The sequence below is a fragment of the Natrix helvetica genome (assembly GCF_964273705.1).
Source record: "Natrix helvetica genome assembly, chromosome: Z".
Classification (NCBI taxonomy): Eukaryota; Metazoa; Chordata; class Lepidosauria; order Squamata; family Natricidae; genus Natrix; species Natrix helvetica.
Window position 1 is genome coordinate 63,165,803 of NC_138554.1, and position 13,107 is coordinate 63,178,909.

Below are 13,107 nucleotides of genomic sequence, written 5' to 3' on the forward strand. Positions count from 1 at the left end.
GATTTGTATGAGGACAGTGAAACATTCTGGATTCTTATTTTCCTGAGGACATTCCATAATTTGACATAGTTGAAATAGTTGAAGGCCTTTCTATAATCATTACAATGCATATTGACTTATTTTGACCTACTTTGACTTTCTTGTTCCTTGGCCCAATGTAAAGTCACTGCTTCACCCAAATTATAGTATTAGTATGATTAGCCCTGCTAGAAATCAGCAATTAACCAAATGTCTTCATAATACAGGGCTGATGGCAGAATGATGGAAACCAAAATTGAGAATACTGATACGTTTATGGTTGCTGGTGTGCAAAAGGTTCAACTTGCACTAGACAAAAACCTAGCAGGTAGGTGGAAGTTGATCTGCAAACATAATAGAAAGGAGGAGGAAATAATAGCAGAGAATGTACTAGAAAGGTTTAAAAGATTTCTGTAAATCTCCAAATTGGAGAAAGTAGTAATGGTAATATAATTGCCTGTCATAACCTAGTAGCTTCATTGAATATTATGCCAATAAAATTGTTCTACTTCCATGATTAGACTTATTTTTCTCTCTTTAGTCATGTCTCTTACTATAGTTACATTCAATGATATGTTGAACCTGGCTCACTCCAGCTTTATAGTTAAATTTCTGGGAACTTTAAGAACAAAGGTTAACCTTAATGCCTAATATGCTGGTCCTTTGTTCCATGGCTAAGGGCTAGGCACAGTAACAGCAATGGGGCCAACAGAGCCAGTTCTTAAAAATAGTATACCACTATTACAAAAAAAAGCAGTATATCACTGATTATTATATTTATAGGCATAGAGCAAGAGAATGAATTTCTAAAAAGTATTATTTAGATACATTGTTGGAAGACTGATTATTCCATCACAGAAGAAATGAAAAATTATAGAAAATTCTATTGTCTATGTGGTATTCAGCTAAGGTAAATTATTGAATTCAGATAGATAGATAGATGATAGATAGATAGATGATAGATAGATAGATAGATAGATAGATAGATAGATAGATAGATAGACAGACAAACAGACAGACAGACAGAGAGGCAGTCAGTCAGTCAGTCAGTCAGGCAGGCAGGCAGGCAGTCAGTCAGTCATGCACATCAGAGGTGGGTTGCTGCTGGTTCGCCCGAATCGGGCAAAATGGTAGTAGTGGCAGCGGGAGGCTCCGCCCACCTGCCCAGACGTTTATGTGCATGCACAGAAGCGGTGCGTGAGAGCACATCCTAACCAGTAGTAAAAAAATTAGCAACCACCTCTGATGCACGCATGTACACATATGTAGCTTTGATGCACATATGTACACATAGTAGCTTTTGATTATAAAATTTTGCAAAATGTTGCCATTTCATTGTAAATAGTTTTTGAAATAATTTGTTGACAATATTTGCAGTGACGGAAAATATACGTAATGATTCTAAAAGCCAATCAGTTGTCTTTGAGATGAAAAGTGCATCCAGCCCACTGCTACAAAAAGCTGAGAATCCTTCTGATGTTTCATTTCCTGTGCCAGTGACAATTATTGATGAAGTTCCAGAAAATTATACCATTGCTCATTCCAATAAAGAAGAAGAAAAAGAATTGTTTTCTAAGATAGAAACTAGTGGAAATAATCCAGTTAAATTGACTGATCTAGTTAAATTTTTCAACACAAATAAAAATATTGAAACTGTCAGTAAGGAATCTGTCAGCAAGGAATTGAAACTGTCAGTAAGAAGATCTTCCTATTCACCTAAGAATTTCTCACAAAAAGTTTCTACAGGAAATACTTATGAAAATGTCATTGATGAACTTAATAAATGTCATCTAGAATTGAAAGGTGCATCAGCAAAAAACTCTGATGAAGAAGAATCTGATCCAACACAATTTCCATGGCGTCGTATTAATAATAGAAGTAGAATATATCGCTCTAAAACTGGCTTGACAACTTTTACAGTAGTTCCTCCCAAACCCAAAATGAGAGATTTTAATAGAAATCAGTCTCTTTATACTGGTGCCATTAAAATAGACGAGTTAGGTAACCTAGTAAAACCTAATAATGGTCATGCTAGAAAAACTATAGTAGATGCAGCCTCCAAAGTAAATGTTTTTGGCAGAGATAAAGAATGTAAGAGGTCAAATTCTATGGAAAAGCAAACTGAAGGATTACCATTAGACCATTCTGTTGAAGCAGAGATCACCATTAATTCCAAACAACCTAATAAAACGTCCATAACTGAACCTGATTGTATTAGGAATCTGAAAACAACTTGGCCAATAGTTGGTTCCCATTCTGAAAATATTGTTGGACCAGATGAAACAAAAGTCCCTAGTAATACCTCCCAGTTTTCAGGGAAAACTGTCTTAGCATCTGTGATCAGTAGGAAGGATTTCAAGTTTCAGATGCCTCCCAAACAATCATCAAAAGATTATTTAACCACAACTGTTGCCAATTCCAATGATCTAACCCAGTTTGAAACCATTCAAGGAAAGCATTATGAAGAACTAAATAAAACAGAAGGAATGAAAACTGAAATAGCGCCATTTTCTAAAGGATGTACTGTTGCGGCGAAATACTGCCCAATGGAAACAGAGCCAGCAAAAACAAAAAAACTGTATACAACTACCTTCAGTACAAATGTGTCAAATACCACTCCATTTTGTGCTGATCCTAGGGTATCAAATATCAAGACTGCAAAACAAAACAAATCTACTAATAGCATTAGTGGGCCATTTACTATAATAACATCTAACAAAAACAATCTCTCAGAACAGGAACTCGTTCATGATTTAGTACAAGATGTAACAGATAGAGAAATTACTTTTGCAGTAATAAAAAAGCCATCTGATCAGGTTAGCTCTCCCTTTTTTCTTAGCAAACCTAATGCTGATTCATCTGCCACAATATTTAGCTCCCATGTAAAATCAAGCGATTTACCTTCAGCAGCAATAGTTAACCAAACAACTTTAGAAAAAGATGAGAATCTTGGCAAGGCAGAAAGTAAACTCTGTTCTAATAGAATAGAGGACAACATCTACAATATTTTTGGGCCAAAGAAGAAGTTTAAATCAGTTATCCAGAAGCCACTTCCAAAAAATACATCACTACATAGTGCTTTAATGGAAGCCATTCAAAACTCAGGAGGAAAAGACAAGCTCCGAAAGGTAAATATTTGTTGGGTAAAAGCAGCTTTGGATGAAGCACCATTTCCTATAAGATCAGGAGTGGGCTTGTTTGTTGTTGTTTTTATCAAAGTTATAACTAACTTTTATAATAATCATTATTTCCAGTGACCCATTAAGCTAAAATTTGCATATTACCAAGATACAGTAGTAGATTACCATCAGTTCTATACATGCTATTTGGTATTATGCAACAGCCATAACAGCTTCATATATGTAACATTTGCTGCTATGATTATAGATAGTGTAACAGACTAATCCTGTCCTAAAGAGGTGTTAATTATCATGAAATGTATGCAAAATTCATATATATGTATGTATGTATGTATGTATGTATGTATGTATGTATATATGTATATATATATATATATATGTATATATATATATATATATGTATATATGTATATATATATATATATATATATATATATATATATATATGTATGTATGTATGTATGTATGTATGTATGTATGTATGTATGTATGTATATATATATATATATATATATATATATATATATATATATATATATATATATATATATATATATATATATATATATATATATATATATATATATATATATATATATATATATATATATATATATATATATATATATATATATATATATATATATATGCTGGTTTTGTTGTATTCGGGTCTTTTCCCGTGTAAGGTTGAGATTGTCTTTGCAACGTTTCGGCAGGATCACACATGCCATCTTCAAGCTGTGGGCTTAAAAATTTTTAAGCCCACAGCTTGAAGATGGCAGGTGTGATCCTGCCGAAACGTTGCAAAGACAATCTCAACCTTACACGGGAAAAGACCCGAATACAACAAAACCAGCATACCTACTGGTTTTGTTGTATTCGGGTGTTTTCCCGTGTAAGGTTGAGATTGTATATATATATATATATGAATATATACTAGTATATATAACTATTAGATTTATAGAATTCTTTATTGGCCAAGAGTGATTGGACAACAAGGAATTTGTCTTTGGTGCATATGTGCTCGGTGTACATAAAGAAAAAATAAAATATATTCATCAAGAGTCATAAGATACAATACTTAGTGATAGTCATAGGATACTAAAAAACAATCAAACATACTAGGAAACAAAAGTATTTTATTATAGTATTTTGCATATTATAGTATTTTGCAAAGCTGCTTTTATACATATATCAGTATATTCAGGTCAGGTAAAGGCCAAAATTAGGTAAATTTACAAAAAAATAATCAGATATTACTCATGTTTCCAAATTTTAAGTTTTAAAAAAATAAATACATATATATATATGTTTTGTTATATGTCAGATTTCACACAGTACTGTAAGTGGAAGTCCGAAAGAGTCAAAGTTCATGGAAACAGAGACTGAGCATTCAGCTCTTTTGGCATCTATTAGAGGGCACAGTGGAATCTCAGTGTTAAGAAAGGTAATTCTAATTGCACTGCATTATATTTGTAATTTAACAAGATGTAATTAAAAATCCATTCTAATTTGAAATCCTAACTCTGGTCCTAAATATTTGCTTTAAAATTATTCAAGGAAGGTTGAAGGGATCTCCAACTAACATCCTGGTAAATCTTTCAAGTCAAAGCAGAAGATACTAAATGACTAAAAATTGTCCTTATGTAGCAAAAATAGTTTGTTCACTTTTAAATCTGCAAATAGAATCAACAAAATATTTAAACTATTGCAACATAGCAATTGTAGTAAATTTTAATGCATCTCACTTCACTTTCATTGATTTTTGTATTTCTGCTGCTAGCTTCATGTAGGTTTGGAGCTCTTTTTTGATTTATAATAGTTTGGAACAGCCCTTTGGATTTGAATAGAAAAATTGCTTGCATAGTGTTCGTTAGCAACAACTTTTTGGAATTATGTTGCAGCCACAAACGGTGACTGCAAGATTGAGGGAAAAGCTGTTTTAAAGAATTGTTTATAGATACTGTATATGTGATTATGTTTTCAATAGTCCTATGTAGCAGCACTGCTCCATGAATATTTTGATGCTCAGTGGGCTTCTGGGTGCAATTCTGAGTTCAGGATTTCACCTATATAACATGCATAGCATATTTGAGGAACTGCCCATCTACTTTGGTTTCTGCTCTACCCCACCAGGTAGAGCAGGTAAAGCATGTTCTGAGTCCCTGCCATTAAACAACATAATGTTGGGGGAGCCAGAATGTGCCCTTCTCTGTGGCAGCGCTTGCTCTATAAAGTAGAATTTATTGGAGATCAGCATAGTCCCAACTCTGTTATCCCTTTGTAAAATATTCTGTAACTACCCCAGCTGTTGCATCAGATAGTTAAGTGAGCTCTGCTGGTTAATGTTGGTTAATACTGATTTTTAAATAAGATGGATTGTGTTTATGGCCTTGGGCATAGAAGTTGTTAAATTGTCTTGTTTTTAATCCTTGTTTAATCCTTGTCACTTAATCCTTGTCACTTTTACAAAATAGGTGGTCTTATCAATTGTTTAAATAAATAAATTGTAGTTTCCAAGTCGTATTCAGAGGCGGTCCCAATAATCCACAGAGGTTATGGATGCATGATTAACACTCACTAGAACCAGATCCAGAAATAGTCACATCTGACAACTCAGCTGTAACTGGGCAAACATTGTTTTTCAGCCTCCTGTTCCAGTAGTAGATAAGATGAGATATTTTAGAAAAAATATATACCTTTATTTGTATCTATATCTATCGTCTTACTCAGCTAAGGAGGCCCTCACAAGAATTAAATATAGTAGTATACTGGACAAGGTATAAACTTAGATTAAGCTTCTCAAACACCAAATATAGTTAATTTGCAAAATATCTCTATATTCAAAAGACTACTAAAAGTAATACTTGAATAGTTAGCACGATAGTCTGAGAGACGTTCTGGTTGGGTTTTTTTTCTGGTTCTTATCCTTCTATATACATAATGACAATAGAATAGAAATGGAAAGCAGGATACCAGCTGATCCCCTCCCTATTTTGCACAATAAAGAATACATTCTAGAGTGTGGGGATTACATTCTAGTGCATTACTCAGATTACCCAAGATAATATTGATGGCATTTCACCCAAAACCAATGGATGATCTCTCAGTTAAATAAAAAGGAAGAAAAGGTTGTCTCTGGGAATACCATACTGGAGTGGTGAAAGACAGGCTCTCTTGTCTCCAACAATCAACCCAGCCAAGCCAACCACTGAATCAACCAAGCCAAGATGGAATGGAAAGTTCATAAGCTCTATATGCCATCATGCTAGTTTCATCTGGAGTCTCTTTATTTCTTTTACTTAGAGATATTGAGTTAGACTGAGCATTTATAAACTCAATTTTCAGAGTTTCCAATGCTGCTTAAGTTATTTTTCTCTCTAAGATTTCCGTCCATGGAATCCTTCCCAAGCTGTTCTGTTTATTGAAATCATCTGTCTTGAGATCTAAGACACTAGTTTGACTTTGTTCTATTGCTTGAGTCTCCATTATGTTGAATTCCAGTACGATATGGACATTCTCCCTCAAAGTTCCTACAACTTCAACCTTCTCTATCATTTCATCTTTGTTAGTAAGGATTCAGTCCAGTATAGCTGGCCCACTAGTTCCTACTATAGTTTTTGGGTGATAAAGTTGTCTGTTGGTTTCATCAGGGACCTGTTTGATTTCTCATTTGCTGCACAGTTTGTCTTCCAATTTATGTAAGGGAGGGTACTTAATATTCTCCATTACTAGTATAGTATGCTTTTTGTACTCCTTAGGTTTGCAAAAAGTTCATTATTTCCTATTTGGTTGGGTGATTTCCTTTTATATTAACCGAAATGCATTCAAAAACATTTTCATCCTTTAAAATTCTTCTTTTACTATTTCTATTATTTCTGATTCTGCATGTTATTCTTTCCAGAACAGGTGCATTAATTTCAAATATCCTCATCATGTTGGACGACCTGTAATAATAATAATAGATCATTATTTCTTGTTTCAATTACTGTGTATTTGCGACGGGTAAACACCATTTCTTCCAGTAGCTATGCAGCTGCTGGCCTTTATTGCTCAGCCAACAGTCCCGATTCCTGTAGCCCATTTTTCACCAGATGTCCAGGAACTCCAACATCTAGCATGGTCCTTGTTAATCCATGCGACAATTGAGCTGGTATGGATTTCTATAACTTACACCTCACTATATTTTTTATAGGGGAGACACATCATAAGAAGTGCTAGAACCATTTTATAATGTAGTATTAAGACCATATTTGAATACTGTGCCCAGTTTTGGACACCTTGGTACTAAAAAAAATGTTGACATTCTAGAAAGAGTGCAGAGAAATGCATTCTAAAAAAGATCTTCAGAGGTCTGGAGGCTAAAGCATACGATTAATGGTTGTGGGGATCTAAGACTGCATTGGCTCTTTGGCAAGAGCAGCACACTGCTGGCTCAGACATATGTGATTCTCCGCTAGGATATCTAGATTTCTCCACAATTACTGCCATTGAGCAAGTACCATTTATTCAATAAAGCATTGGTTACTTTTAATTTAGCCTAGTGGCTAGCCAACCATTTTTCCTTCCTGTGTGAAAAATAATAAAATAACAATAAAGCTTGAATTTTCACATCAAAACTAATTCCTTAATTGTGATTGTCAGTCCTTTTGGAAGAGCTGAAAAAACAGGATCAGATGTTCAGTCTTAAAAATAAAATTGCATAGAAATTTAATAATTGAAAATTCAGATGGGATATTAAACTGCCTTATATTAAATTGTTGCTATTTGAGTATCTCTTCTGTGAACATTTTTTTTCTAATTGGTAGGTTTCTTCATTTGCTTCTGCTGAGTTGCAGAGATTCCGAAATGCAGAAGAAGTTTTGAAGAATAACAGCAACTCTGCAAAAGAAAAACAATATGGTCCTCCACCCCCACCTCCTTTGCCATTATCTCCTGCACAGTTGAGAATGAAAAAAGCCCATTCTCTTTCAAGAATGACAGATAACCCAGGGAATTCAAGGCAGGCCTTAATGGAAGCAATCCGCTCAGGAGCTGGGAAAGCACATTTAAGAAAGGTAAAAAAAAGTATTTGTAGGAAGGATATTGATATGAGAGGAGAAATGGTAGGGTAAAAGTGTGTTCCAATTCTTAAGCACCCCAAAAAGTTGTTTAAATGAGTAGCAGCTGTAACCTGAATTGTTGTGGTAAGATTTTTCATACATCTGTGTAAAAAGCCTTTCAGGAAAATTGACTGAAACGCAAAAATACAGTTACCGTATTTTTCAGAGTATAAGATACACCTTTTTCTTCCAAAAAAGAGGGTACAAATTTGGGTGCGTCTTATACACCGAATGTACCCCCACCAGAGGCCAAAAACACGAGGCATGGAGGCAGCGATGGTCTGTGGCAATCCCTGCAGCCTGGAACAGCTGATTGGGGGTATTCCGGCAGTCCGATCCATCTGCCAATCAGCTGTGCTGAATCAGGCTGCAATATGTCCTAAAGCTGACCTGGCCGGTCAGAGTTTGCAGCAGTAATCACATTCAGAAAGCACACACAAGTAACTGATTCAGCAGGATTCAAAACAATAATAATAATATACAATACATTACGAAAAGCAAAGTTTCCAAGGTAGCAGTAAATACAAGCAAAACACAAGCAGTTTTACTTTCAGTTCTGGCTAAGCCAGGCTCCTTCCAGTCTCCTTATTGTTCACAAAGCAAATTTCAGAGTCCAAATAGCCCTCATTGGCTGACTTAGTTGCTATGCCTATTCATTGGTTGACATTGTTACCATGTGTCAGCTGAATACCATGGATGCTGGTAAGCAGAGGCAGAATTTTTCTTTTTCTTATTTTCCTCCCCAAAAACTAAGGTGTATGTTATACTCCAAAAAATACAGTATATTAGGCTTTCATATTCTTATACCAGTTGAAGCAGCTCTTACAAATTAGGTGCCATAGCTAATAGATCTTTTTATGACAGGAAGGTGAGTGTAAGTTAGATGTTAGGGCAGTTCAGTTACCATCTCTTTTAGTGAAAAGACTGATGGTGGAACCATATCCTTTTCATTAAAGGAACATATCAAGCATCATCTCTCCTCCTGCTTCTGACTTGCAATAGGTCCAACAGAAGTATTATTACTTCTCCACAGAATAGCTTGACACAGAAGGTATAACATTTAAACATATTAGTTGTGTGAAATCACTTTGACAGATTTGTTTTCAGATACAGTTGTAAAACTGTGTATGCATAACTTACATGTCATGGCATATATAAGATTTATTTATTTATTTGATTCAATTTATCAGTCGCGCCCTCTCCGCGAAGGGACTCGGGGCGACGTACAATCAAATATAAAGGCATGTGGCCTTTATATTTGAGAAGTGAATCCCTAAATCCTTTATAGGTTTGGAAAAAAATTTCTCAAGACCTAGAGAAAGCTCAAGTTTGAAACCTACTGCTAAAGAGACTAAAGTACTGGAATTGTTGGATCAGTAGATCTCACTCGGACTCATACAGGAAAATATTGAAAGGCATCATTAACAATGTCTGTAATAGTGTTTGCAAGATCAATAGAAACAATTTGATATCTCTGATATCAATGAATTTCCTAGTATATTTGAAGTATACCATAAGTACATAAACACAGATATACTTATCTGTTATGTGTGTTTTCACAAACAATGGAATGTTTTCATCTCGGACTGCAAGCTTATAAATATGGCAGTCTAATCTGCTTGGAGAATAACTCATTAAAAAAACACCTTTCAGGCCATTTTGTAAGGAAATATGCATAGCATAAAGCTATTACATCTAGAAAAACAAAATAGTGATATGTAAATGATAGCATTAAAATAAGTAAAGTAAGAAAGCAATTTCCAAAAACAAGGCACTGTCCAAATCAATAATCTTTTATATATTTTTGTCCCAGAATTTATATCAAAGATGATGCCTGAAAATTTACTTTAAAATGTAAGAAATATTGCAGCAAAGGAAAGCTTTTCTTTCTGCTTCATTTAATCTTCTTCACTGTTGAAAAGAAACCTTTGAACACCTTGTCTATAGATGGCAGAAAAGTATCTTGGATCTGAAGGCAGAACATTTTTCCTTGGCATTAAGTTGGGGCAGAAGATCCCAGACTTCCAGTTGTTCCAGAAAAATGCAATCAATTGGAAGAAACAATTAAAATTTAATTTCATATGTATAAATATTAGAAAGCTTTTCTAGATACATATGTACATTCAGAAGGAATCTAGGAAAAGACTATAAAAGAATCTCATTTGAAAAGAGCATAACAAGCTATTAATATATGCTTATTTTATTTCAGGTGCCTCTGTGTGAAAATTAGATGCACCTGCCTACACCTTTGAAGCATTGTGATAGATTAAAATGGTCATCCCTAATAGAAAGAATGCAAATCTCTTCCCAGTTTGTTTACAAGCAACATTAAATATGTAGTCCTCTTGATTCAGTTTATGTGCCAAGGGTCTAGGAATAACCTATTTTCAGAATTATATCAAGCCAAAATAGCAAGTTACCAAATTCATGAACTTGGAATGAATAGTCACTGAGAACACTTTTTAGTTCTTTAAGACTATTTAAATATATTTGTGGAGAAAGTTGATTACCTTTATAGATGTACCTGAAACACATCACTCTTTTTTTTCATTAAGTGAATTTAAACCATCTAGCTGTTCCAAACCATTTATTTTTATTTTCAAATATAAAAATATTTACAATATTGCAGGTGATTCTTTTGCAGCTTCAAGATCTTACAAAAGGAACAAAGGCCAAACTTCACACATTCTCTTTTTGGTGGTTTTTGTTGTTTGTTTGTTTGTATTCGTTTTTTGTGTATGTGTTTTTTTTACTATTGGGATTAAAGGAAAAATGGGTGCCTTAATCATTGTTGTGACTTAAGTTACCTGTTTCATCTCTAAAAAAAAACCAAAACTGAAACCCTTACCTAAAGCAAGTTTGGGTTCATTTATTTTGGAATGAGACTTTCAACATACTACACAAGCCTGATGTAACCCGTGAGCCAAGAGTTTACACAATTCTGCAATAGATGCTTTAAAATAAACTAAACAGTGATTATGGTAGAAAATGAATAGCTTAGAATGCCATATGCTGAAATTGCCACTTTTTAGTTAATTAAGTTGCAATATTTGAGCTATGCAACTTATTACTATCAAAATAGAGAAGAATCTATTTGATAGACTACCTTGGAGACATGAAATAGTAATATCTACAAATTTGCTAAACTGGGATGAAAAATAATGCTCGCCTATATGCTTGTGTCAGAGTCTACTAACAGCAATTTCTGCAAGCATGTCCATTGTATTTAATGAGAACATGGCAGTGCCCTTTCACAATTCCCAACAATATGACTTGCAAAATGAGAACATGTTGGTGAACAATGCTTCAAATAAGAAATCTAATCTGTTGCTATCCAGGTGGTCTATGGTTCAAAATAGGCCTGACTGGGTTCATCTAGATATGTTACAACTATTCCATTCCCTTAACATGTTTCAGTTATATGAAAAAAAAACTGTAGATCATGTATAACTTGAGGAAATCTGCCATTAAATAAAATTAATGTATGATTTTTGTTTTTCATGGTATTGAAGATAATGAACTATGTTCATTGTATTATGTTTAATAATTATGATGATAGTGCACAAGGAAAGCACTGGGTTTTCAGTGTATATTACTGCTAGATTACATAATCTTGCTCTTCTTTAGAAGTGCTACTGCTCATCTGCAGTGACTACATGTAATATACTGTAAAATATTAATTTAATTCAGTGCCACAGATGAAACAATCACAAGACATATGTGATGTTGGCTTCAATTTTGGATTTGGATTTTCATTTGATTTATGGGAATATGTACTATGTATGTGTTTTTCAAAAAAAATAAATTGCCAATCCTAATACATGAATATTTCGTCTTCATGTTTTATTGATAAATCATGTTTAGTCTTGAACTCTCATGCATGATGGCAGTTTTGATTAACAAAATATGAAAAGGTGTAAGTGTTTTTAGTAAGTAAGAACAACCATGCTATATTCCTCTCCATAATTGGCATTTCACTTAAACCAGGTAATTTCAATGTTACATACAATGTTACTGCATCAGAAACCTCAGCTATCCCACCACTAGTACATGTAGAACTACAGAATCATTTAAAACATAAAATATATTCTCCAACATATAATTAACTGCCAAGATATGATTAAAAATAGGAATGCTAAGTGGACATTTTCATTGAATTGGCATGCCTCTTAGAATTACAAATTATCTGAAGATGGTAATTAATAATTTTATGGTATGTAAATTCCAATTAAGTCTAACAGTTTCTGGTTGCAATAGCTATAGTGCAAAGATTATGTAATTTACTGAAAACATCATTGAACTAATCCCTTGTTAAAAAGGACACTTCTCTGCTGATGTCAATTGAGGGGAAGATGTCTAAGAGAGTGACTTGGCAAGATAGTACTGAAATTTGGAACAAATATTTAGAGAGTGTGATGGAAGAAGTTTTTGAAAAATATGTAGGCTATTCTGTTTAATATGTTATAAATTGTCGATCACATCTGGTTCTTTTATCAGATTCTATTGGATTCCTTATGAATATAAATTGTTAACTTAATGAAAGTATTTTATTAATATCTAAACCCATTTCTTTTCTGAGAAGAGACTAAATGCATTCATTCATTCATTCACTCCTTGACAACTTCATTCTTATTCCACCAATAAGCAAGAAAAGGGATGATTCAGGGGTGATTGTAGAGGAAGGTTTTCAGAAAGAGACTAGAGAGCCATTTGTCAAGAATGATATAGATTTCCTACCCAAACTGGAGGTTGAACATGTTCTAGTCCCTTCTATATTTATTACTGCATGTTCTATATTCTGTGTTCTAGAGAATAGATTCTATATGCACTATAGTTTATTTCTATCG

The 13,107-nt window shown here is 33.8% G+C and overlaps 1 protein-coding gene across 1 annotated transcript in view; it reads left to right on the forward strand.

Moving 5' to 3' along the window:
- The window catches only part of COBL (cordon-bleu WH2 repeat protein), a 94,401-nt gene extending 83,436 nt beyond the window's left edge, over window positions 1-10,965 (forward strand). The window contains exons 13-17 of the mRNA XM_081970846.1: window positions 246-346; window positions 1,396-3,146; window positions 4,486-4,605; window positions 7,967-8,215; window positions 10,470-10,965. Of these exons, the coding sequence (XP_081826972.1) occupies window positions 246-346; window positions 1,396-3,146; window positions 4,486-4,605; window positions 7,967-8,215; window positions 10,470-10,490 (2,242 nt within the window). The 3' untranslated portion in view covers window positions 10,491-10,965. The remainder of the gene's footprint in view (window positions 1-245; window positions 347-1,395; window positions 3,147-4,485; window positions 4,606-7,966; window positions 8,216-10,469) is intronic.
- Window positions 10,966-13,107: the final 2,142 nt, after the last annotated feature.